Source organism: Centrocercus urophasianus, unplaced genomic scaffold, assembly GCF_019232065.1.
Source record: "Centrocercus urophasianus isolate 14NV4802_14NV808 unplaced genomic scaffold, USGS_Curo_1.0 seq_73, whole genome shotgun sequence".
Classification (NCBI taxonomy): Eukaryota; Metazoa; Chordata; class Aves; order Galliformes; family Phasianidae; genus Centrocercus; species Centrocercus urophasianus.
In genome coordinates this window covers 6,784,352-6,810,164 of record NW_024885344.1, presented here as the reverse complement: position 1 = coordinate 6,810,164, position 25,813 = coordinate 6,784,352, and the positions used below count along the sequence as shown (strand labels likewise).

Below are 25,813 nucleotides of genomic sequence, written 5' to 3'. Positions count from 1 at the left end.
TGCAGTGGACTCAACTGTGTTCAGTTTTGGGCCCCTCACTACAAGAAAGACACTGAGGCCCTTCAGCATGTCCAGAGAAGGGGAATGGAGCTGTGAGAGGTTTGGAGCACAAGTCTGATGGGAAGTGACTGAGGGAACTGGGGTTGTTTTGTATGGAGAAGAGAAGCTCAGAGGAAACCTTATTGCCCCCTACAACCTGAAAGGAAGTTGTGGCGAGGTGGGGTTGGCCTCTTCTCCCAGGTAACAGTGATAGGACAAGAAGTAAGGGCCTCATTTTGTACTGGGGAAGTTTGGGTTGGATACTAGGAAACATTTCCTCGTGCTGGCACAGGCTGCCCAGGGTGGTGGTGGAGTCACCATCCTTGGAGACGTAAAGAACCACATGGATGTGGCACTGAGGGACATGGTCAGTGGGCAGGGTGGGGATGCACTGATGGTTTTACTGGGTGATCTTAGTGGTCTTTTCCAATGTTGATGATTCTATGATTATAAAACCCGAAGCAGCACAAGCTCTCCCTGTGGGAAGGTAACGCACTAAGCCTGTGGATGCTGGCTGTGGGCTTTTAGGAGACAACAGAGCCTGGGGACCACTGTGTCTGTGTCTCCCCATGGGCCTGTGCAAGACAGCATTTCACAGCTAAGCAAAAGGATGCTTTAACCCAGAGCCTTGCTAAGTGCAGAGTCCCAGTCTGTGGCTGGAGGTCTCATGTCCCTGAAGCCCATCTATGCATGGCAGAGCAGCCCATAGGGCTCACCAGCACAGTGATAGAGTGAGGGCTTGGCCATGGCTGTACGGCCACTCCCTTTGGAAATGTTTTTCTGTCTTCAGAAGCAGTGTTTAGCTGGTGCAGATCGCACTGGTTCCAGTGGCATGTGGAGACCGTTGTGTGCTTACATCAAGCACAGCATGCTAGTTTATTTTCTTTGTACTTGGCTGTTTTGCAAAGCCTTCACAATTCAATTGCTAATATTTTTCACAATTACATTTGAGCAGCTGCATTGGTATGAAATTCATACAGGGGCCCGGAGTTTTGCAACACTCTCTCTCATGCAGGACACCTCTGGGAAACCACCCATACTGCAGGGAGGATCCTGCCAGCACCACTGGCAATGCCAGGGCAGCCATCTGCTGCAGGTGACCATCCTCCCCTGCTGCTCCTCCCAGGTGAGCACTGCTCTCCTCATTCTCTCTGTCCTCTGGGAAGGGCTGGGGGTGTTTTAGTCAGTATGGTTTCAAGGCACCCAGGAGATGTGCTGACCTCAGTTCTTCCATGTTCAGGATGGTGAACCTTGGTGCTGGCTGTAGGGGCCCCAGATCACAGTGCCACTTGTGGCTATGGCCCTGTCCTGCAATGGAAGTTCCTTTCCTGTCTCTGTGTGTAAGCTACATTTATTCTGAATCACAGCAGCATTCCTTCCTTTGGGCAGCAGGCACTCAGAGCCTTGTTGGGCTGTGCGCAAACGAAATGTCCTCCTGGGGTTCCCTGCTGTGCTCAGATTTGCTCCTGAAGCAGGAGATGTAGTGACCTCAACTTCAACATGGATAATTACAATTGTAGTTCCTGCCCTTCAGTGACGCAGGTCTGTATTCAACCTGACCGAGGTCTGTAACCTCTGCTGGCTGCAAGTGCTCTCAGCCACTGGGCCTGCGTGTTGTGTGAAGTGCTGTTTGTTTTTCCTTCTATTCTTGCTAAAGTTACCTGCAGTGGATGATGCAATCAGGCTGACAGCCTGCAGTGGATGATGCAATCAGGCTGACAGCCTGCAGTGGATGATGCAATCAGGCTGACAGCCTGCAGTGGATGATGCAATCGGGCTGACAGCCTGCAGTGGATGATGCAATCGGGCTGACAAGCAGAGATCACGGAGAGGTTCTAAGTCCAGGATGGAAAAAAGAGGGAAAATCTAAAACTACATCAAAACCAAATAGTGCACCCTAAAAACAGGCAGACACTTGGTTGGATGTGGAGCTCAGGGGAGATATGGTCAAGGGAGCACCATGGATGAGCTACCCATGCTGGAGCCTTCATGCTGGGGAACGTCCACTTGGCACCTTTCTCTAGTAGCCTTCTGTGCTTCAGCCATCTCAGCCCACAGTTCTGCTGAGTCCAAGGACTTCAGGGAATCGTGGAGGAGTGAGTCTCTGGGGTTGGTTTGACAAGGCAAGAAGCAGCACCAAAGATCTGTGCAGGAGGACATGAAGCTGAGCTGCTGCAGGTGCCCGTAGTGGCAGATGATGTGGCTGTGGATGATGGGTGGCTTGGGAGGTTCAGGGTGAACGCTGGGAGAAGATTCTTCCAGGAAGGCGGTGAGGCCCTGCACCTGGAACAGAGACTCCCCATCTTTGGGGGTTTTTAAAACTGAGCTAGAGAAATCCATGGCTGATCTGAGTTAGCACTGGTAACAGCCCTGCTTCTCATGGGGCACAGGACCAGCGGTGTCCTGAGATCTGTTCCAGCTGACACTTCTGTGACTGTACTTACATTAAAACTAAATAAACATGGTTCTGATGTTGACTTAACCTTCCCAGTGAGCATGTTGATCTACTGTTATTGACATGCTTCTTCCTAGAATCTGATTCTCACTAAAAATGAGTGAAAATGGGAGGTGTCCTTCATGTTACCTGGAAAGGCGCATGAGTTGGGTTTTTGGTTCTGTCCTTCGGGCTGAGGGAAAGCTGGCACAGGCAGCACACTCTTTCCTATGGTGACACAATGACACAATGCCATCCCTTACCAAGGTATGTAGATGCAATTATTGGGATAAGGTTTTGAGAGAATGATGTCTCCTTACAGCCATGATCTGAATGGCCCTTCAGCACGTGCTTCTGATGTGCCTTTGCACTTCAGCATCTGCTTTAGCAGGCTATAGTTAGTGAATGCTTAGGGAATCTGGTGCCAGATGTTCATTCCCTAGATCGTGAGTTGTAATAACATATTTCTGCTTCACTGCAGTCACAAAGTAGGACCTCTGTGCACAGCCTGGTGGACTCCTTCCAGACCTGGGGTTAAAGCTCTGCATGAGCTGTTTCCTGTTGTTATCCTGTCCCTTTTGGTAACCACCATCCTTAACAAATCCTCTCCCACCCCTTGCTCCCTGTTACCTGGGATGGATGGTCAGAAACCAAAGATGTGCATTCCTGTATTGTTTCATGGGGGATGAGGTAGTGTTTCTGGTCAGAGAAATCCTACTCATGTTCCTCTGTTCCATCAGAGGCACAGGGAATGGTGAGCAATTAATCTGTAACTCTGTGCAGTAAAACACAAATCTCCATAGCTTGAGAAATTCTGGATGAAAGCCAGAGAAGTTTAACAAGGAAATGTGTTCCCTCCAGTGTAATTGTGCCTTTGGCTTCTATTTTAATAAATGAGCAACAGCTGAACAGAGGCCAAAAGGAGAGTCCCCACATCCTGAGGTATGTTCGATGCAGAGTCTGGGCCGTGCGTGCTTCAGGTACTGCAGTGGGACAGTTAGCACAAAATACTGAGGATTAACCATCAGTTAGACAGCTACATCAAAGGTGAATAGCAATCATGAGTGTGTGGATAATCCCAGTGTGAAGGATTTCCTTTTTTTTTTTATGTTTAAATTTTCTTTTGAATTCCCTCAAGACAGGAAGAGAAAGAAGAAAGCCAGGCACTGTGATAGAGCCTTAGGGGAGCTGGAGGCTTGGGGTGATAAATCAGCAGCATTTCAGTGAGATAAAGGAGGAACGTAGCATAATATACGAGGCAATATGGAAAGAGGCATTTTATTACAATCAGTCCTGGAAGAATTCAGTTCCAGATGGTTAAAGTGGGGTTAGGTCAGGAACCTCCGTCAGATGGGGCTCGCCATCCAACAATGCGCAGGAGCAGGGGAAGGTTTCCTCTGCATCAACAAAACATCTTGAGAGGGGAGAACTGTCTCCATGGCTGGATAAAACAGCTTGCATTAGTAGGGATTGTCCTCTTTGTGAGTGCAGATGGTGAGGAGTGGGGCTGGCATTTCATAAGATGTGTCCTGTTCTTGTAGAACATTTCTAAAAAGATTTTGACGTTGGATTGTCATCTGAAAGCAGATGGAGGATAATGGAGGATGACAGGGCTGTTGTCCTAGCACTGATGGGGACGTTGGCCTTGATTAACTGCCCCCCCCTGCCCCTCATAGCAGCTCCTGGGCTGTGTGGCAGTCATAGAACAGAATCACAGACTCATTAAGGTTTGAGGAGACCACTGAGATCATCTAGTCCAACCATCAACCCATCACTGCCACATCCACCAAACCATGTCCCTCTGTACTAGACAGCACCTCTAACCCTGATAGGGACCCATTTCCCCAGGGAACAGCCTGCAGCTTGCTTCTGGCTAATGACAGAGTAGTAGTAGGAAGGAAGAACTTTATAGCTCCCAGGTAGGGCAAGAGGTAAAGCAAAGACTTGGTTAATGGAGAAATTTCTCCTGCAAAAGCTAGGACTAGCTCCCTGTCAAAGACAGAACAGAACTCAGACGACGGCACTGATGAAGCACAACAAATCATCAGGAAGGGCAGGAATGTTGCTGTATTTCAGGATTATTATTATTTTTAAAAAATTTTGAATGGTTGAAAGGAATTCTCATTTTAGGAAAAATTGGCCATGCTTTGCTACAGCATTAGACTTTTCTGCTGGATCTCTTCTACCAGATAGAAAAGTTTAGATTTATTTTTGTTTGTGTTCTGTCTTACACAGCTAAGAAAACAATTTCAAATAGGACAAACTGTCTTGTTCCAGGGAGGAGGTCTGATTTGGAGAGTGAAAACAGCTTGCTACTTGGAGTGCAGACTGCAAAAGAACAAAGCTCTAAGGACTGTTCCCTACGCTGTGCCCCACAAGAGAGGCTATTGAGCCAAAACGCTGGCCTCACAGAGCATCCTGCTATGCTCAACAGTTTCCTTGTGAAATTCTTTCTATCTGTGCCCCAGAGCCTAGTTTTCTGGGTGCTGGCCCTTTGGGAATGATGGGCACGGAGGCAAGCAATTGGGGTATTTACTCCTTCCCGTTTGGAAGGGGTACTGAGTTAGTTCTTTTTACAGGGATGCTGGTACATCCTTCTGATAGACATTAATAGCCATTGTTGTGGAAGAAGAGTGGAGTCTCTTTTAGTCAGGTGCACATCAGTCACGTATTTATGTTTTGCATGTGTCACAGGTGACATGAAAGGAAGAAATCCTTATGAGCCAATGTTCCTGCGTGACTTTCATGGGAAATGAGTTCTGGCTGCACAGAAGCATGTTTCTTGTGGCAGCTGAATGAAGAGTTGCACTCAGATGCTCAGAAAAGTGGGATGACATCATGTAATCTGTACATCTTGTGAAGATAAATCAATGCTGCTATTCATTAAAATATATGCACTTGCAGTGGCTTCTTTGGCAGACTGATTGTAATAAATAATCTTAAACTAAGTGAAGGTCAGAAATTCTGGTAGAAAGGAGCTCTGTAACAACATGAATGTTGCTGCTTGAAAACCAGGCTCAGTTGGAACAATTTCTAGCAAAAGAGTGGAAGTGTGGGTTCAACGTTTTTAGGTTCTCAATTAAAATATGATCATCACATCAGCAACATGTCAGGCTCATCAGCCTGTTTTCCAGGAATCGTCACTCTTGTCCAAAGGACAGCAGGAAGCCCCTAAATAATGTGACAGAGATGGTAAGTGTGACCCAGGCCAAAATCCATTTTCCTGTCAGAGCTTAACAAAATATTTTCATTAAGAAAGGAACATGAGGACATTCCACTCTTCTCATAGATAACTCTCAAGACTAAATTTGTGAAGTAGAAAGAGGAGAAATTGGAAATGATCCTTATGCTTACACCTACAGCAATCACCTTGCATTTATTACTATGGCTCAGGCTGCAAGAATGAGCTGATTTATTAACTACTGTCCCTTTGGATTTCTTATTTAGGGTGGTAAAACAGCTGTAAAAAGCTGAAAAGAAGTCTAGGCGCACATCTTGTCTTTTCAGCCAGTTTCTTGTGTTCATTATGGTCTATAAACAAATAACTCTCAGGTCTCCTAAATAGATTTTCTGATCATGTTCCCAGAACAGACCACCACCAGCCTCATTAAAGCTTATTTATGCTACTTTCATGCATGAATAAAAAAACTCCCATTCACTGCTGATTTTATTTAGTTAGATCCTGTGCCTTGTGGCAGACATTGAATCAGAGTGACATTTATTGGCTCAAAAAAAAAAAGCGAAAACAGTGGGACCGCGGTGAACAGTTTGACACCTCTGTTGTTCGCGACGTGAAAAGGAAGGGGTTAACCTGTTCTTGGCTGTATTGTATTGATTGAGGCCCACGCAAAGAAAATACAGCTGTAAACAGTTAGGAGTGTTCCCTGGTAGGGGCTTTTTTTTGGTAAGTCATTGAACTGGGACTTTGGAGGTATGAACTGTTGTTTCCCAGGGATGCCACCCGCTTCCTGCATGATAGGAGAGGAGGGAGGTCACTGCTTGCTCCAGGTCCCAGCTGGGGATGGTGCTTTCTCTCTCTAATTCTTCTAACTTGCTTGTCTGTGGATGGCTTCCCAGAAGAGTGACATCTCTGTATGCTCGTGGCGATGGGTCCTTCCTTCGGCTGGGGCCTCTAGGCACCGCTACAGATAGCAAACACGGCTTCCCCTTTACGTTGATCTCCTTCATCTCCATCCATGCTGCAGTGTCTGCAAGGTAAGATTAATGGCTTGGAAAGAGAAAAATCGATAAAAATGAAGAACAGCAGAGTAAACTCGCAGCAGGTGGGAAGCTGTGAGATGGCTCTATTTTCCTCCGGTCCCACTGGCTGCTGATTTCCAGCAAAGGTATTTTTGCAGGAGAAGGATGTGAGCCTGTAGTTTAAGTCACAGGGTGAACAAAAAGCAGCTTTGTGCATTTACTTTGGGCTAAGCACATTGTGAATATTCTTAAGCATCGCAACCAGGATTAACATCCCTGCATGTTAATGCCTGGAATTCAGCGAGAAGCAGAGCAGGAGAGTGGGTTCCCTGGGCACACTGTTAGGTGTCTCTTTGAACCGCTGTTAAACAGCTTTCTATTACTCTTGCTTGCTTCCCCCCTCCTCCATTTTTTTTTTTTTTTTTCCCTTCAACAGCTTCTGGAAGAAGTCCTGATAGATTTCACCTTTCTGAAATTTACTGTACTGTTTTGCCTCCAAATACACCTGCATGGCAATAGTATGTATATGAAGAAAAACACCATGTGGACAGAAGTAGAGAGTTTGTTATTTACAGTGGATCATTAACCTGGTGTGCAAATTTGACTTGATCTCTCCTTTTTTTTATGCTCCCCCCTCTCTGTGGAATTTCAGAGCCCGTGAGGAGCTGCTGCCTTTTGCCGCCCCGGGATCCCAGCAAGGAATGGGAATCTGATGGATTGCAAATGCACCCGCTTGGTTTAACCCCCAGCCAACCAGATAAGTGCCCTTTTAATTTTCTCGCAGTCGTGCTTTAGCCATATCTGCGCACAAAACATCTCTCTTCACACTGATTTTAATTCGTCTTCACAAACGAATGCTCTGTGCTTCTCTCTTCTGCTCAGAAATCCCAATAGCAGACAGCGGTGTTCGATGAGTGTTCTTAATTGCCAGGAGCTGCTGCAGCCCAGGGCTCAGGGAGCTGCGGGTCGGTGGCAGCCCCAGCCTCGGGCAGCCCCATGATGTTGTGGGCAGCGGCTCCATGGCGCTGCTGCCGCGACCCATCAGCCCGTGCAGTCCTCTGGGGCTCATTAGGGGCTTAATAACCACATTTGGCTGGCTTGATAGGAAAGATGCTTGTGCAGGCTTGGCGTGATCTCAGAGAAAGCAGCTAACGCCACTGGAAGGAGAGGGCTTTGTGCATGTGCTGTTCATCTGTGTGACAGGGGAGAAGTGATAGCCCCCGCTTCTTCCAGCACGGAGATGAGCAAGGATGTGGGGCAGAAGCCCTCAGTTACAGTGGGATTGTATGGGGCACGCAGAGCGTTGTTGTGGGTGAGCAGCAGCGGGAAACGTCCCTTCAGAACCGCGGGGACAGAGAACGCAGTATGTCAGCAAAATGAGTTTGGGTTTCTGTAGGTGGCTGCTGCCTGCTGACCGACATGCTGATACAATTATTAAATAATTTGAGGAAACAAGAAGATGTGGTTCTCTTGTAAAGTCTCTCTTTCAATAGCACGCAGTCATGAGGCTGGGACAAATGTTTGTACCTGTGACTGACAGCATTAGAACAAAAAAACACGGAGGCAGCGTGTACAAGGGAGGGGATGTATGGCAGGCAGGAGAATGGGACCCAAATCACTCCATGTCTGTCTTGTCTGCTCTAGCAGGATTGATTAATATCATAAAATGCCCCTCTTGCTGTTGGGGTAACTACAAACATGCTTGCTATAGCAAATTAGGCTGTGCTACTTGATGTGAATTTGCCTTACCTACCGAAGTGGTTAGAGAGTTTCCTGATGAAGACATCAGCCCAGAACAGAGGGAAAGTGGAGAATGATTCCCTGCCACAAACTGACCCCGAGCACAACCTGTGGACTCCATGTCCTGTCACTGACAGCCTGGAAACGAGGCTCATAACACTGCTGTCCTGGCAGCCAAGGGCCACTGAGTCGTGGGGGGGACAAGGGCTGGAGGGATGGAGTGGGAGTTCACTGCGGCACAAGAGCTGGATCAAAGTCAGCCTGCTTGATCCCTGGAGTGTCTGCAGTTCTCTCTTTTCTTGGAAAAGCTCCTTGTTCATGCTGTTGTTACCCAGAAAGGTTTTCATATTAATAGTACCAAAAGCATCTCTGATACCAGTGACTGTCTGCTCTCTATCTTGTAATTGATAGCAATATTTATCCTTGGCTCTTCAGTGATCTGATAATAAAATGGCTTGATATTATATTAAGAAACACTGACGAAACAAAGGCTTTGTGGTAAAGTGCAGTCAGGGCTCTTTCATTCATCAAAGATGAATAGGAAATTGAAACGTATCATTTGTGTACCTCAATTAACAGGGCTGTTTGCTCCTCTGAAAAAAAAATAATATAAAAAATAATGTAAGTGATTTCCAAGGTCTTGATTGCTAAGTTTGCAACTTGAAATATCCTTTCTGCTGCTGTGCCAATATCGATGCTTACCCAACTTAGGCCCCATTACATCAACCTGCAGTTTGTTTGCTGGGTGGATCTCGAGGTAGAGGAGGACTCCACAGATCTTGACAAATTGCTGCAAAAAATCTTGTCCTGAATGGAAGAGCCCCAGATCCCTCACTCTTTCCTTGTCTTACAGGTGAACCTTGAAGACAGCTGAGGCGCTGCGTATCTCCTAAATGCATGCCCTTCCCCTGGGGATAGAAAAGCAGCCATGGGGAAAGACAAGAAAAAAGAGGAGGCTGTCTTTCTGAGGAAAAAGATAACTTTGCTGAGGGCTTTCTCGCTTCTCATCGGCAGCATGGTTGGCAGCGGCATCTTCATCTCCCCCAAAGGAGTGCTGAAAAACTCGGGCACTGTGGGGTTCTCCCTGGTGGTGTGGTTTGCCTGTGGGCTCCTCTCCATGTTCGGTGAGTGGGAAGTTGGGTCGGCCTTTGCTTGAGCACCCAGCAGGTGAGGGGAGCCAGCAAAACTGGAAGCGTAAGAAGTTGGGAGTGAAATAGAGCAAAATCTCCCCGTTCTGAGTGCCACAGAAGTAAAGGCTTGCTAAGGCTGGGGGTTACCAGCACCTCTGCTGGGGCAGGCAAATGTCTGTTCAAAATGTTTTGGGTGAGTCTGGTGCTACCTCAGATCCGGGAGATGGAGCAGATATCAGTGCTCTCTGTTTGCTCTGCTGTTGGCTTTTAGTACTATTCTTGTCTCACAAAGGGTTGACTTTTTGATGACATGTTGATTTCTGCTCCTCTGAAATAATGTAAGTCTTACAGTTAGCATGCAAAAAAAGCCCTGGCTTTTAGTTTTCTTCATTAACTGTATAGAAGCACTTTCTCAGCAATCCTCCAACAGTGCTGCTGGGAGAAATGCAAGATCTCACAGCTCTGGGGAGAAAGCTGGTGTTTATTTCAGTGGGTAACTTTAAAGTTCTTCCTCTTTCACCACTTAGAAAAAAACAAAAACAAAAGAAGAAAGGAAAGATACTCCATGTGGACAAAATACCCTGGAATGAGACATTTCTAAATGTGGCATTTAGAAACCGAGACGTTCAATTATTTACCTGGGAGTGATTGTGGTTCTTTCTCTTTGCTATGCCTTCCAGTATTTCAAGTTCCATGTGCTGCTGAGCATAGGCTGCCTTTACTACACATGTGGGATACAGCTTGTGCGTGGTTGATTGGGGAAAGATCTATTTTTGCCTGAAGAAAAATCACAGATGCTCTTTTAACTGAGCTGAACAAAAAGTGATCAGGTGTGTGCTGGTCATGTAGCTCAGCCCCTGCATGGGGAGGCATCCTTTGGTCTCCTCTTGTGGCCTGGCTGCCTCTTTGTCAAGTTGCTGCTAAATTTTGTGGCTAAATTTGTTGTTTGGTTCTTCTAGCCCAACTTCACAAAACCCTTAAACACAAGCTTGAAGCAAAGGAGAGCCGCTGAGTAAAATGTGAGGGGTCTGCCAAGACTTTGGGCAGGGTGCTGGCACAAATTCACATAGAGGCAGAAAAGTCTGGGGTCTTTGCCATTGGCGTGACCATGAATGGTCTCTGCAGGAGAGGGGGCGCAGCTGTACCACTCCGGGGCTCCTGGAGGGCTGCCCAAGCTGGGACAAGCAGATGGGGTATCTCACCTGTGGGTCATACCCCGATAGCACTCAGCCCCTTCACGTGGGCATCGTGCGCAAAGGCGTGAAGCATTTTATGATCTCTCGTAAAACATCCCCTGTCCACTGTGTAGCATAGAAGAGAGGGGACAACCCAAACCTCCAGGGGTCAAAAGGGGTCTCTTGTAGTGTAGTGGTTAGTGGGTAGCAGTGGTTCTTTCTCCTACCTTTCCACATGACTTCCCTGGAAAGTTGTATCATTAAACAAATTAGCAGAAAATTTCCCTCCCCTGACAGAAGAGTGAACTGACTTCTAAACATCATAACACACAAAAATGTGGAAAGGAATGGTTCTGCTAAAAGCTGTTTTTCTTCTTCTGCTTCACTGCTTATTTTAAGCAGACTCCTTCAGGCCCTCAAAGGCACAGAGAAAAGAGGAAATCCAAAGGATGATTTACTAAGCTTATTTATACTTTGCCAGGTGCCTTGTGTTATGCAGAGCTTGGAACAAGGATCACCAAGTCTGGAGGACATTACATCTATATTTTGGAGACCCTGGGACCTCTGCCAAGTTTCTTGTTTCTGTGGGCAGAGTTTTTTGCTATCAGGTAGGAGATTTTGTTTGTTTGATTTTTGCTGGGTGCTCTGCAGTTTGCTGCTGTGTTTTGTTTGTTTCGGTGTTCAGTTATGGTGCCAGGTAACAGTCTAAGTAGTTTGTAAAGGAAATGGGAAAAAAAACCAAACAACAATCAACTGGATAACTTTAAAGACTGTCAGTGATAGAAGGAAGAAGACAGAATGAGCAAATAGTTGCATGTGTTCATTGCGATCTGTGCTTGAGGAATCTGTTTCTTCTCCCCCGGCAGCTGGTATCCTTCAAGAGCTGTGGTATTTCTTGGCCACTGAGAGCAGATGACAAGTTAGTTTCTGATTTTCTGCTTCCATCGTGAAGCTTCTCACATTCTTCTGTGGAAAATAAAAAGCTTTCTGGCTTAGTCCCAAGTTAAATACCAAGTTAGAAATTTGTAAATTGCTTTTTTTTTTTTTCCACCTGAAAAAGCTAATCCTCCTCTCCCAATGGCCTGTCCTCCATGTGCGCTGAGATGAAGCAGGACACATGAAACACGCAGCACTGCCGTGTGTGATTAATCTCAACTTTTGTTTTTGAGTTAAGAATTAAACTTCTTGCATCTGTGCCTCTTAACCTATTTACTGAGAAAACCTGTGAAAAAGATGACAGGATCCGTGTGGTAGGGTGGGTCTACACACTATGAGGAAGCTTCGCTCCCTATATCCCGCCATGTTGAGGCCATCCACAGAGCCAAGTGTGACCCTGCCTGGTTTCCCTCCCCAGGCCCGCCAACAGTGCTGTGGTCTCTCTGGCATTTGGTCGCTACTTGCTGGAGCCATTTTTTGCCCCCTGTGCAGCGCCCGTCCCTGCTGTGAAGCTCGTCTCTCTCTTGGGCTACTGTAAGTACAACCTTCCATGCCACGTCTCGGGGCCTCTCTGCCTCAGACTTCCCATGGGGTGTTATCTTCTGGGATTGGGGCCCAAGACCTGAAGGCATTCTGTCTGCATCTCTTGCTCTGAACACCCTCTTTGGGAGGATGCACTTTTGTCCCCATCACCCTCAACGCAAGAGCAGTTCTTCCTGCATGTGCCAACATGCTGCAGCATGCTCTCCTCCCCAGATGCAGTCCTCACCCTCAATTCCTGGAGCGTCACCTGGAGCGCACGGCTGCAGACGGCCCTCTCCGTCGTCAAGCTGCTGGCCCTCATGCTCATCATCGTGCCAGGGATGATGCTGCTGGCCCAGGGTAGGTGATGTCTGGATGTACACAGCTCAGGGCTGAGTGTGTGGGATAGTTGGCTTCAAGCTGTGTCACTTCTGTGGGGCTGGTGTTCCCGGCTCAGCTTTCTCTGCAGGTTTTTCACAGAATCACAGAATGGCCAGGGTTGGAAGGGACCTGAATGATTGTGAGTCTTCAATCCCCCCTGCCACATGCAGGGCCACCAACCTCCACATTTAATACTAGACCAGGCTGCCCAGGGCCTCATCCAATCTGGCCTTGACCACCCCTATGGATGGGGCATCCATAGCCTCTCTGGGCAGCCTGTTCCAGCACCTCACCACTCTCACAGTAAAAAACTTCCCCCTGACATCTAACCTAAATCCTCCCTCCCTCAACTTACAACCATTTCCCCTTGTCCTGCTGTTATCTACCTTTTCAAAGAGTCGATCCCCCTCCTGTTTGTAGGCTCCCTTTAGGTACTGAAAGGCTGCAATGAGGTCACCCTGCAGCCTTCTTTTCTCCAGGCTGAACAAGCCCAGCTCCCTCAGCCTGTCTTCATAGGGGAGGTGCTCCAGCCCTCTGATCATCTTTGTGGCTCTCCTCTGGACCCTCTCCAACAGCTCCCTCTCTTTCTTGTACTGGGGGCTCCAGACCTGGACACAGTACTCCAGTACTTTTTGGGAATGAGTGGGGCTGTATGAGCCCACCTGGGCTGACAGAGGCACACTCCTCTGCTGACCCTTTCCTTTGGGATACCCACTGTCAGCATGTCTTGAAATCCTTCCAAAGCAGTGCAGATGCCATGGATGTGGGGGACATGTGACAGCATCCCCTGGTGTCCTGAGCCTGTCACAGCCCTGTAAGGAGTTACCAGCCCCCAGCTGAGCCCTGGTAACTGCATCTCTACCCTTCCTGTGGCTTTTGCTGATGCTTTTTACCCCCTAATGGAAATAGGTAGTAACATAGTAAACTTACAATGGACTCATGCACAATTGTGTGCTCATATCCAGAGGAAAAGAAAACATAAGATAAAACCTCGCAACGATATCTTCTGGGACTGATACAAGAGTATTGGCTTTAATCCAAGCCTCAGTTTATAGAAAAGCCCATGGCATTCACACTCAGGGGATGAAGCCAGCTCTGTTTTCACACTATTTCCTTCCTCTGCAGAGGAAACAACAAAGGCAGGAGGATCAACATTCATGTTTCTTTCTGATGTCTGGTGCTGGCTCCTTTGAATGCGCGAAAACCCCCTCGGGCAGGCAGCACTTTTGAACTGAAGGTCTGCCCTGCAGCTAGAAATCCAGAGCCATTATTGTTAGGGATGCCTTCAAATGGCAATCTGGATCCTTGGCACTGTCTTCCAGTGAGGAGGATAAGTGCCGGTGACATCTGGAGAGAGAATCCACCGAGAGACCCCGGGATGACAGGTTGTGTTTAATGTGACTCATGGGGGACTCTAAATCACTCATTAATATATTGCAGACAATAAATCCTTTTTATGTGCCATTACTTATAAGCAGTCACTTTAGTGTATAAAAAGACTACCCCAATTGGCCCATTCCATTTTCTACATTAGTTTTCTTCAAATCCATGTATTTTTTTTTTTTTTTTTTTAACTTCATTTTTGTTCTTGTTTTTAAATGAGTCTGCCTTGCTCCGCAGCCTCTCCCTGCTCTCTTTGCTTGCACTCTTGTTCTTCCCCCTGCCATTGCCTTCCCCTTTGACTGGGATTTGTTTCAGAGCCTTGCTGGACCAGTGCTCCGCACCCCATGCCCAACTGAGGTGCCTCACTGGGAGGAACAACCACACAAACTCTGTGCCTCTTCTTTTAAATACATTTTGAAATGGAAAACCAAACACAGATGTGGAACCCAAACTTAGGGCCACCTGGATTTGAAAATGTTGGAAATACAACTCCTTTTGGCTGTGTTCTTGCTGCTCTTCCTTCAGATAAGAGGCTGCTCCATGCTCCTGCCTGCCTCTCCTTATTTTTCTGACGTCTGATAAAATCTGCCCTATAACCAAAATCCTGACTTTGATCTGTACATTTTTTTTCTTTTCTGAAGAGGAACAGCTTTGTAAAACTCACCATTCTTCTTCCGCTTCTTGGTGCTGGCCCAGATTTATTTCAAGCAGAGCACTTTTAGGAAAACTGCAGGAGCTGGTAAAATGCACTTTGATCCAATCACCTCTACTTTTTATTACTGTGTTTGTTTTGCCCCCTGTGTCCCCACTTCCCCTCCTGCGGGGCCATTCCCACGCCAGTAGCCCCTCTTCTCAGTTCCCATGCTCCACACAGCATGGGACCAGGGGAGCTGCATTAGCTGCCTTGCTGGCTGCACAACATCAAACAGAGCCAGCATCCGGCTGTCAGTGGATGGGGAGAGGGGTCAGCCCAGGGAATCAGAGCTGGGCTGTAAGAAAGGATGGGAGAATTCAGGTCTTCTCCTCTCTGTGATCTCCCACTTCCAGACAGTGCCTTTCCTGACATATCTCTTGTAGCTGAACAGGAGAGGATAGTTTTCTTCTGTCCCTGACTATGCCAACACAGCACTGCAAATTAAAACAATGCAACAAATCTGAATACCTGGCGCCCATGATGTCACACACACCTGTCCCAGGTTTGGGCAGGTGGTACGCAGCCTGCAGGAAGGATGTCCATATCTGACACATCTGTTGTTTTTTCTCCTCTGTAGGCCACACCAAAAACTTCCAGGATGCTTTTGACAGGCAGTCGCTGGTTCCAGATAAGCTGCCCTTGGCTTTTTATGCAGGCATGTTCGCATATTCAGGCTGGTAGGTGTGATGGGAGGGCAACTCACTGACAGTGTGTCACTGTCTGAGAGCTGCTTCAAAGCCTCTCCTTGTGTCTGCACAGGTTCCAGACCAGCTTTGTGCGTGAGGAGTTGGTCAGACCCGAACGGTAAGGCTGGAGAAGTAGATGGCTTTTGTACCTCAGTCCTGGGCTACCACTGCGTCCCTATACACCAGCAAACAAAACAGGAGGAAATAAGTCTGTGGGTTCACCAAACCAACAGCAGCTGCAGTCTGCAGTAACATGATGAGAAATGAAGGTATAACAGCTTGTTCACTGCGTGTCTCTCTTCCTCTTTCTTACAGAAACATCCCCCTGGCTGTCATTGTGTCTGTGATCACTGTCATTGTGGGGTATATGCTCACCAACATCTCCTATTACACTGCCCTGGGAACACAAGATGTTCTGGCTTCTCCAGCTGTTGCTGTGGTGAGTTGTCACCCTACTGATAACTGTCTTTAGTGTGGTTGGTTTATACTGAAGGGGGTGGTCTTGACAAGGGTCTAGGAGATAGTTTTCCTCATAAAAGTCTTTTGTTTTTCTTTGTTGTTTCTCTGAATTATTAGAAAACATTACCTTCTAGTCTTTCTTAAAAAATAATGAAAAAGAATCTGCAGATAAAGGGCTGGAGGGCTGGAACACCTCTCTTAGGAAAGGTTGAAGGAGCTGGGATTGTTCAGCCTGGATAAGAGAAAGCGCCAGGAGACCTCACTGAGAACCTACTTGAAAGGAGCTTATTTAAGCAGGAGGGGAGCTGACTTCTTACATAGTCTAGTACGGATAGGACAAGGGAGAATAGCTTTAAACTAAAAGAGCGGAGATTTAGGTTACATGTTAGGAAGAAATTCTTTACTCAGAGGGTGGTGAGGCTCTGGCACAGCTGCCCAGAGAAGCTGTGGTGCCCATCCCTGGATGCACTCAAAGCCAGGTTGGATGGGGCCTTTGACATCCTGAGCTGCTGGGGAGCAGCCCTGTCCATGACAGGGGGTTGGGGCTGGTGGGCTTTAAGGTCCCTTCCAACCTAAGCTGTTCTATGAAGAGATAACAGTAAAAAAAGGCAAGATTTTAAGTATTAAGTATTTTACTCCTTCATTGGAGGAAGTTTTTTCTGCTTGAATCTGATATTACCTAGAGATCACTACATGTTCCTGCAGTCATGATTGCTCTTCTTCCAGAGTTTTGTGCAGCAAGCCTGCACAAACCTTATTTCAGTGGTCCCTGTCCTCGTTGCGCTGTCCTGCTTTGGCACCATGAATGGAGGAATCCTCACATTTTCCAGGTCAGATCCCTCAAAATGTATTGCATTTTGGCTTAATGTTTTGGAGAGAAGCACCAATAACCCGTGTACGTGACAATCATTTGGATGGCATTTTGTGAGAAAGCTAAGGCCTTTGACTCCCAGTACATAACCTGCAGAACACTCTGTCTTGAGTTGTCTTCCTCCCTTTCCTGGCCAGGTTTACGCTCTCTCTGACTGGCCAGAAAACCAAGGTTTTCACCTGCTCCCACACTTCATACTCCAGTTTGAAGTAAAATATCAACGTTTCTGGTGAACTACAAGCTTTGTTGACATGACAGCTGCTCAGTGAAGCAGAGTCATTGTCTGCTGGCTTCATCCAGTGCCTTTGCTTCAGGGCACAAGTCTCTGTGTTATGAGGACCTCTGGCTAAAACAAGCGCTCCCTGGAGAACTTTGCTTTAAGTTTGGTGAAACATTATCAGAGCCAGGTCATTCCTAAAGCAATAGCTGAGGCTCAACAAGCCTTGCTGAAACAATAATAAGAACTTTGTTCCATGGAAAAGTTATCTTGCCAGCTCCACTGGCGACTATACTGTGTCCTTGGGCGAGCCTTGAGATTGGAGAGGAGGGCAGAGCTGATGGAAAAGTGCGTCCTCCTGGTCCTGAGGAGCTGAGCAAACTCTCTGGAGCCAGCTCCATTTCACAGCTTTGATTGCAAAAGGAAAGATCATTTGATATGAAAGGGATGTTTCAAAGCACAAGAGCTAATGAGTTATTTGATCTGCTACCCTCAAGTCCTGTATTAAACATGGTGAGGAGAATCCCCTGCTTAAAGTCCCTAGCTAGAGATTTTCTTTGAGGATGGGAAGTCCCTGGAGAGCACAGGGCTTCTACATGTTTCTGTCATCCTTCTCTCCCCCTTCCTGGCATCATTAACATAATCACTGCAGAAGGGCCATATGAACAGTGATGGGGCCTCCCTGGCTGCTGGCCAGCCACACCCCAGCAAAACCACAGAGACAGCAATAAAACCAGTTACACACTCATGCCCCAGCTGCTTCGGGCTCCGTTCCAGCCCAGCTGATGCTCTGGCTTGGTGTGTTTGTGGATATTAAGTTTATAAAATGCAATGCTTTCTCCTTAATTACCCTTTCACAATTCAGGAGAGGAATGGAGGCAAGGAGCTCTCTGCTGTTGTTTTGTAGCTTGCCCTGTTTGTAGCTGTCATCTTTGTAATACACAAAACTACTTTCTAACAACTGGCAAGAGACTTGCTCTGCTCTTTGAGGAACTTGGGCTTTATTTATCTCTCTCTCGAGTTTATGTATATCTCTATGTAGTTTATATTTATAGACAGAGACATATATATTATCCCTGGCACATAGCTGCTGCTGTCGCACAGCCAAGCAGGCTTTCCTTGATCTTAAGCCTAGTCTCCTTTTGGGATGAGCATCAGGACTGACAACCCCTCTCCATGAACTTGCCAACCTCTCTTCTAAAGACTTGAGGTTTGTGGCCCCTCCACCTCCTACTGGCTTGTTTCTGCTTCCAGCCTCAACACATTCATTTTCATGCTGTGCTCAACTAAAGGTCACTACTAACTATTACCCACAGAGACACTACCAGTAGTGGGCTCTGCATCGTGCCGAGATAAATGGTCCTTGAAGAAGTATGGAAATCTTTGGAGATTTTTTTCCCAAATCCACTGAAAAGTGATGCTAAATGGAGAACTGTGGCCTTAAAGAGCAGACTTGTGATGACGAGATCAGTCCAGCTGCTGATCTTTTCATTTCTAGTGCAGATGTGGGATGCTGATGCATAGAGCTCCCTGTCTTTTCCTAGGACACTGTTTGTGGCCTCCAGGGAAGGGCAGTGGCCTCCTCTCTTCTCCATGATCCACATTCGAAGACATACACCCCTTCCTGCTGTCATGCTTATGGTAAGGAGATCTGCCTATCTCACTTCTCGCAGTCTTGGCTTTCTTGTTTTACATGGCAATCTGCAGAGCCCGGAGAATCTGAAAAGTTTTAAAGGGTGTTGAGACACTGTCAGATTGCAAAAAAGCAAGTCCTCTCATGTCAGTAGTAAGACTCAAACCCACTGTCTCAAAGTCTCCACCTTTTTCTCTTGGCCATATTCTTTCAAAGTACTGTCCCTACCATTGCTGCCTGATATTTTCTATGGGAATTTCTCGGCCAGCCTTCGGTTACTTGAAAAACTGAAATTCCTAGGTTAGTGGAAATGCTAGAAATGCACATTTGTGGAGAGGCTCTCAGATTTGGGTTCTTCCTCCCTTCCCATTCATCTTTTTTTCCCAGCAGTGGTCCATCATAACACTGCCTCTGCATCTTAGTTGACCTGTTAGAAGCTTAGCAAATACTTCTGTGTGAAGCCTTTGTACCACAGGCCTTTGGGCATGTTTGAATTGCCCTGCCTAGGACATAGAGCACCAACAATGCTGTTGGTCTCCATCCTTTCTGTAGCACCATAATTTTGTATTTAGAACTTTGATCAGCACTCTTCAGTCTGTGAGAGTGCTTTGCAACATGTTTGGTGACCTCTGAAATGTTGGGTTTGTGAAGTAGCTATCTGTGATTGCAGGGGGGTGGGGGAGATGACCCGTATTACCCTTCCCTGTCTGAGGACCATAGCAAGGTTTAATTGACCATATTTAATCTTCACAATGCTCAGTTCCCTTTGGTTACTGCCATGGTGTGTATTGGAGATATCTACCATCTACTGAACTTCTTCAGCTTCTCCCGATGGCTCTTCATAGGATTAGCCACTCTTGGGCTCATTGTCCATCGCTACCGTCACCCGGAGCTGCAAAGCCCCTTCAAGGTAATTCATGGTTTGTATCTAACAGCCTGGAACACATGCCTGTCATTTTTCTCTCTTAGAGCATTATATGGCTGTGATTGCCTTTAGGCTCCAAGGGCTCTAAATCCCTATTTCTCTGTAAGGAAAATCCCAAGGTTGATTGATGTGCCCAAACAACAGATGTGGTAAATTCTATTCAAACCAGTTCTACATGGGGCTACCAGTTGCAGCTGCAGAGTGACAGCTAGCTCCAGGAGACAAGGTATCAGGCTGGGAACTGCAGAAGGTAGTTCTCATGCTCTCCTCTCTGAGGCTGCAGGGAAGGACCTTTGCCTGGATGTGATGTCAGTATCAGGTATGTCTTAGCCCTAGTGAGGAGCGGAATGTATCATGGGGAAAAGAGCATTGCCAGATGGGAGATTGGAGCCTGACATAGAAAATCATCTCCCAGTACAAAAGTATCGTACAGTGTTGAACAGCTTGAGCACAGCTCGCTGAGTCCCCTGCCACACACAGCCTCTATGGGATATTGTCTGAACTACAAGTACAGGCAGCCTGAGGGGTTTCAGAAAGTGCCTCATGCATGGTGCTTCCATGTGCACAGCTCCAGAACATTTGGAATGCATGAAACCTGTGGCCATAAGAAATGAAAAGCATTAGAAGTGGACAGAGGGGAAGAGAGGAGCCGAGGGAGTTCAGTTTCCCACTCCTCAAGGGGAAGCTGGAGGCCGCCCTGTCCCCTTTCTCCATTCCTGGACCTTTTTGCTGGCTGCTGGGGTCCTGCTCATGGGGAGTGCTCAGTCCCGAAAGCTGGCATGGCTTTTAGAGCCCCTGCTCAAGGCAACTCTCCCACTGCCAGATAATCTGCAGGCAGCATTTGGCTGGGGCCATGCACAATGTGTTCCCCTCTCCAGTCACGCCTGCACACTGCCTCCAGCCAGTTCCTGCAGAGGAGAGGAGACCTCTGAGGCCACAGGCACTGGGCAGCTGATCAGCCAGAAACTCGGGGAAAAGAAGCACTTTCCACCACTCCCAGGGATCCTCCCCAAGCTGAGTGGGGCCTGATGCAGAATTTGGGGTAGTTCTTCTTGGTGTTTACTGGAGACAGCGTATTTAGTAGAGACCTTGAGGCTTCCGAGCTTGCTGGCTGGCTGGCTCATGCAGTCACCCAGACTCAGATTTTTAATAAGTTTGGTTTTTTTTCTTTTAAAATAGTATTCTTGGGGGAAATGTATTACTGAGTAGCACTGGTGATGTTTTTACTTTCTGAGAATCCGTTTGAGATACAGCTTTAGGTTTTTAATAATTCCTAAGAACGGGAGTGAGGAAGATGATGGCATTTTAGTCAGCTTGGTGGTCTCTTCCTCTCTCTCCCCATTTTTTAGACCCACCTCAAACCCGAAGTACAGTTATCTGCAAGAGCAAAGAACAGCGCGGATGTGATGTGTGCATGTGCTGCTCTCCAGTGGTCAGAAATATTTCTTCGTCCAACAGCAGTTTGCTTACAGAGAACAAATAATCAAAGACAAATATAAGAGATTGTGCTGGTACTTTTCTCCTGCAGATTTTTAGTTGAAAATGGTAAGAAAACACCAGCAAGGGGAGAGAGCAGTTCCCTCATGCATCTCTCAGACAGATGTGCTGTGTGAATATGTGCACGTAGGAGATGCTGGCAAAGGATACTCAGGCTGGAAAGTCAGTGAGAGCATGCAAGTTTGGTGGCTGGACAGCTGCCATCACTAGAGCAACTATCTCCCCCAGCTTAGTATGGTCAGCATCCAAAATATGATCTGTGTTACAAGAAAAGAGATTGTCACCCTAGGTGAGGTCAGCAGCTCCTTTATCAGATGTGGTGAGGAGTAATTTGGCTGAGGTCAGATCTAAAGAAGAAGGAAATGTTTCACAGCTTCTTACTTCAGTTTTGCCCTCCAAATAACACAGACGAATTGACTCACCCAAAAGAATGAGGCTGAAGCACTGAGTGCTGTACTGGTCTTTCAGCAGGCTGTCACTGAAAACCGCATTCTTGGCACAGGTGCTGCAGAGCTGGTTTATCCTGTGTTGGTTGCCATAGGCCTCAGGCAGGCTGGAGGCAGCTCAAAGTGAGTCACGAGTGTTATGACCAAAGATTGGATTGTTTCAAAGGGATTTTGCTCTTGGCATCAGAATTTCCATCAGCAGTTGCCACAGGTGACAAGTTTAGGGGTGTGTGTATGCACATGCACACATGCTGTACGTAGAATGAGCTGCTGCAGTTGACTTCTCTCCCGCATGGTGTGTGGTTGCAAGTGAGGTGAAGCTTCTGTCTGTGCGCATGGAGGGAGGCATGCACCTTGCAGGGCACTCTGGGCTCCAAGGGTGGCATGAGAACACTTTTGTTTTCTGCATCCTACTTGTTCACAACGGATTGTACAGAAATAGCGTGCAGGACAGACTTTTCTCTTCTTCTTTAAAATGGATACACGATTATAACTTGTGCTGGCTGGTATGATCAGTTTTGCCTTCGCTCTTTTCCCCAGGTCCCCCTGTTTGTTCCAGTCTCTTTTACCATCATCTGCCTCTTCACAGTAGCAATGTCAATCTACTCGGACCCTGTAAACATTAGCATTGGATGCACCATGGTTTTAAGTGGCTTTCCAGTCTACTACCTCGTAATCCATAGGAAAATGTCAAATCGCTGCCACAGACTGCTCTGTAAGTATGCTCTTGGGTTTCAGTGTTCTTGACCTAAGCACACTCAGGGGTAGGGTGGTTGCTTGGGAACATACTAATAATCCAGCCTAATCTTTTTAGAAAAGATAGGGTTGAGGTCTAGATCCAAGAAGATTGGCACTGTCATATCTTCATCATATCTGTGGGATCAGTATTTCTATCAAATTTGGATGAAACAGAACAAAAGATCAAATGCTGATGTGGAGAGAGTGAGGGAAGAGCAGGCACTGGAGCCCCATGCACAAACATTTCCTGAAAGGCTGGGGAGGGGAGTGGTGGGAAAAGATGGTGCAGGCTGCCTGGTGGGGGGGCCATGTATTTAATGGTATGGGTTTGGGTGTAGATGTAGGTGTGGAAATGAAGTACCTTTCCTCTCCATGCAGTACATGGCACAGGTTTACCTTAGGTGTAGCTCTGGTGGCACAAGAACAGTGATTTATTCTAAAACAAGGGCCTGGTTTTGATTTTAACTTCTAATTTCAATTATGAATCTTGAATTCTTTTGATTTGGTGTTGGGTTGAGATATATTGGTAACTAGTGAACAGAAAAAAACATACAGCAAAAAAAAAAAAAAAACAAAACACCAACAGATTCAGTCATCTGCTAACATAAAATGCTCCATCCATCCTATGCCAATGTTCTTCTGATTTTTATCCATAGCGTAGGATATTGTCCAGATTAAACTTTCTTTTTTTTCTCCCCTTCAGATTATCTTACACACAAACTGCAGCTACTGTTGGAAGTAGTTCAACAAGAAATCAAGACATACTGAGGAAACCATCAGAACTTACAGGAGAAGATATAATCTACTTGCTACACGCCTGATGCCTTTGATCCTTCCAAACACAAGCCATGCTCTTATTCATTTAATCACTGCAAATGAGGATGAGCCTGAGCCAAAATCTTGCTGCAAGCAGCCCTAAGCTTGCCATTTGGGATCTGATGAGCAAGTCACAGCTGCCTCAGCCCTTTTCTTTTTTAGCAGAACAATCTACTTCTCTGAAATAAGCTTTCCTTGCTTTCAGAGTGTCTTTGAAACAAAGATCCAGATTCTGCAGTCTAGCCCAATCCTCAGCAAATTATATATTATTTTTTAATTTCCTAACTTGGCAAATAGAGAGCCTACAGCAGAACTAGAATCTGGCTACATGGAAGTCAAGCACAGGATTTAAACTGAAGTCTAGGTCAGGCTGAACGGGGCTCTGAGCAATCTGATCTCACTGTAGGTGTCCCTGTTCACTGCAGCGGCATTGGACTAGATGACCTTTAAGGGTCTCCTCCAACCCAAGCCATTCTATGGTTCTATGATTCTATGAAATCTGTAGCACCATGTGGAATGATGCTGTGGGGAAAGATTATAGAGGGAAATGGGCAAGGAGTGCAAACCGGAGATGAAGTACATGTGGATGAAAGCAGGAGGTGGGGGGGATAAAACTTCACTCACCAGGAAGCAAAGATTTGGGTTAGTGGGAAGATATTTGAAAATCATTTGAAATTCAAATAACGAGCTAAGAAAACTCAGAATGTTTTATTTATTGTTGTGTAAGTGAAATAACTCTATTTTGCTTCAAAATAATGCTTCAATTTTGAATTTTATTGCTTTGAAATGATATTTCAAAATGTACTGACACAGTAAAAAATGTATATTAAAAAAATAGCTAACTACCCCAAAGCAGAGTTCAGAATAGGCTTCGATTCTTTTCCAAGGACCCCACCTCACCTGGTACCACCAGTGAAGCTGGAAATTCAGCTTTTGTCCCAACAGCAGTGAAATATGATTATCCTTTTGTTAGACAAGAGCAGTAAAGAGTCGTGGGCAGATTCCTTATGAAGTGTACCTTTTGGTGCTGTCGGAAGACATGAAAGACTTCAGGTCTGAGCTTCAACTTCAAATCTACAATCAAAAGACTTGCTGAATCAATACAGAAATGCTCATTTGAACTACTGGCACCAGAAAGGTTTCTGTTGTTGGATTACTTCGGTTTACATTATGAATGTTGCGAAGTTAAAAAGATAAAAAGCACAGTTAGCTATTTCCAATCACTTGAGTGTTAATCTTTTCCTAGAAGATTGGAAGCAGCATCCTGAGCCTCATCTGATGGCCCTGGAGAGAGCAAGAGCAGAATGTGAAGCATTTGTAATCTACCAAACATTCATGCACTTAGAGTAACGCCAAAGTAGCATTTATTTACCAAAACATGTAAAATGCACAGTCAAGGACTAGAAATAAATAAAGGCTTTGTTTTTTTTTTCTTCCTTTTCTTCTTTTTCTTCTTCTTCCTCTTCTTTTTCCATTTTAAAAAAATCTCTTTTTTTCTTTCCTTCCCCTCCCCCCTCACCCCCCCTTTTCATTTTCTTCCAAAGCAACTTAGAATTACTTTTCTTGTTGAGACCATTTCCTGTTATTGTGTGAAACAGAGCTGAGAGAGGAACACCATGGTTACAGGGCTCATCCTCCCCCTCTGACAAGTTAATGTACAACAGGAATTACTGGGGAAACCATCACAGCTAGGGAAGAAGGTGCTGCCTTCAAGTGGCAGTGTGGTTTGCAATGAGATTTGGGGGATTTTCCTGCATCATGAGGTGCTGTCAGTCTGTTCCCATACTGTAAGCTTGCACTGTAGCATCAGTACTTGCACACCAAACCTTGGAGTGGTCTGAAGCTGTGACAGAGCTGATTTGTATCTACAGAAATACACTTAGAAAAGGTGAAACATCACTTTTTTTTTTTTTTTTCTTTTTTGTGTCTGTTTCCTCTGAAGCAAAAGCAACAACGAGACTTGAAACTTGTGGAGAGAAGATAAAGACTGTGCTTTTTTCATGTGCGTGATAAATAATTTCACCAACGCAGAGAAACCACGTGTGGGTGCCTCTGCTAAGCATGCAGGAAAAGGCAGAGCCATGGAATGTCTGTTCAGAGACTTGTCAGACCCCGGAAATGCAGACAGTTCTGGTGTCACTATTAGAGTGACAGCAGAAATCAGAGGTTCAACAGCCCCGCAGCCATCCATTGCAATTAAAAGTGATAAAAAGGGAAAATACAATGTCACAATGTATCGGCTTACAGTGAACGTATGTCTCCAACTTGCAGCACGTTGTTTGTTTTACGGAGGATGCTGTCCCCAGAAAGCTATGTAAACATTCTGTACCAAGCAGAATGTTTTTCCTAGAGCTGGTATCGCTGTCTGCTGAAACTCTTGGCTTTGGTTCAGAAGAGTATTTTAGCAGAGAATTCCCATATGCAGAAATGAACCTGAGGGATCTGAGCTGATAAATCTCATCAGTCAAAGAGAGCATAAAAGTTGCACAACTATGGAGATGAGAAGCAGATACGATATGAGAGGTCAAAAGGCAGTCAGAAAGGGCCGGATGGGGAAAAAGCAAGGTTCAACTTTACACTCACAGCTCTGTTTCTTTTTTTATCCTGTGTTCATAAAGAACACTCAGGCGGCAGCCTTTCCAGAAACAAGAACTGAGCTCTCTATGGTTCTGTCACCGCCGATCTGGTCTAACCAGATTATCAGAGGATGAAACTGTTCTGGGCAATTCAACTGAACATAATTTGTGCAACTAAAACAAACCTACTCAGATGCAAGTATTTTACGTGGTTAGTACTGCTTGACCTATCGTTAAGCGTTATGCTTCACAGCTCTTCTGGGAAATGCTGTCAGTCTTCCGCGGGGCTGCAAATCAGATAGGAAATCTCATCCT

General features: G+C 46.1%; 1 protein-coding gene across 2 annotated transcripts; it reads left to right on the top strand.

Moving 5' to 3' along the window:
• The first annotated feature begins 6,444 nt into the window (after nt 1–6,444).
• Nucleotides 6,445–24,354, top strand: LOC122170697 (cystine/glutamate transporter-like). 2 transcript variants are annotated; one of them, XM_042837816.1, is made up of 13 exons: nt 6,445–6,688; nt 7,326–9,537; nt 11,200–11,326; nt 12,073–12,188; nt 12,411–12,536; nt 15,212–15,311; nt 15,394–15,438; nt 15,636–15,759; nt 16,506–16,609; nt 18,412–18,508; nt 19,261–19,410; nt 20,775–20,970; nt 21,909–21,995. In XM_042837816.1, the coding sequence occupies exons 2-12, from the start codon at nt 9,342–9,344 to the stop codon at nt 20,922–20,924; spliced, it is 1,335 nt and encodes a 444-aa protein (XP_042693750.1). In that variant the 5' UTR covers nt 6,445–6,688; nt 7,326–9,341; the 3' UTR covers nt 20,925–20,970; nt 21,909–21,995. The 2 variants fall into 2 exon arrangements, with proteins under 2 accessions (XP_042693750.1, XP_042693748.1); XM_042837814.1 differs by lacking the exon at nt 20,775–20,970 and adding an exon at nt 22,810–24,354 and having other exon boundaries at nt 6,455–6,688; nt 21,909–22,083.
• The last annotated feature ends 1,459 nt before the right edge of the window (nt 24,355–25,813 follow it).

Coding starts and splice junctions, on each gene's coding strand:
- LOC122170697 (XM_042837814.1), top strand. CDS start 9,342: ATGGGGAAAGACAAGAAAAAAGAGGAGGCTGTCTTTCTGAGGAAAAAG. Junction 12,537..15,211: donor GATGATGCTGCTGGCCCAGG/GTAGGTGATGTC, acceptor TCTCCTCTGTAG/GCCACACCAAAAACTTCCAG. Junction 18,509..19,260: donor TTCCTGCTGTCATGCTTATG/GTAAGGAGATCT, acceptor CACAATGCTCAG/TTCCCTTTGGTTACTGCCAT.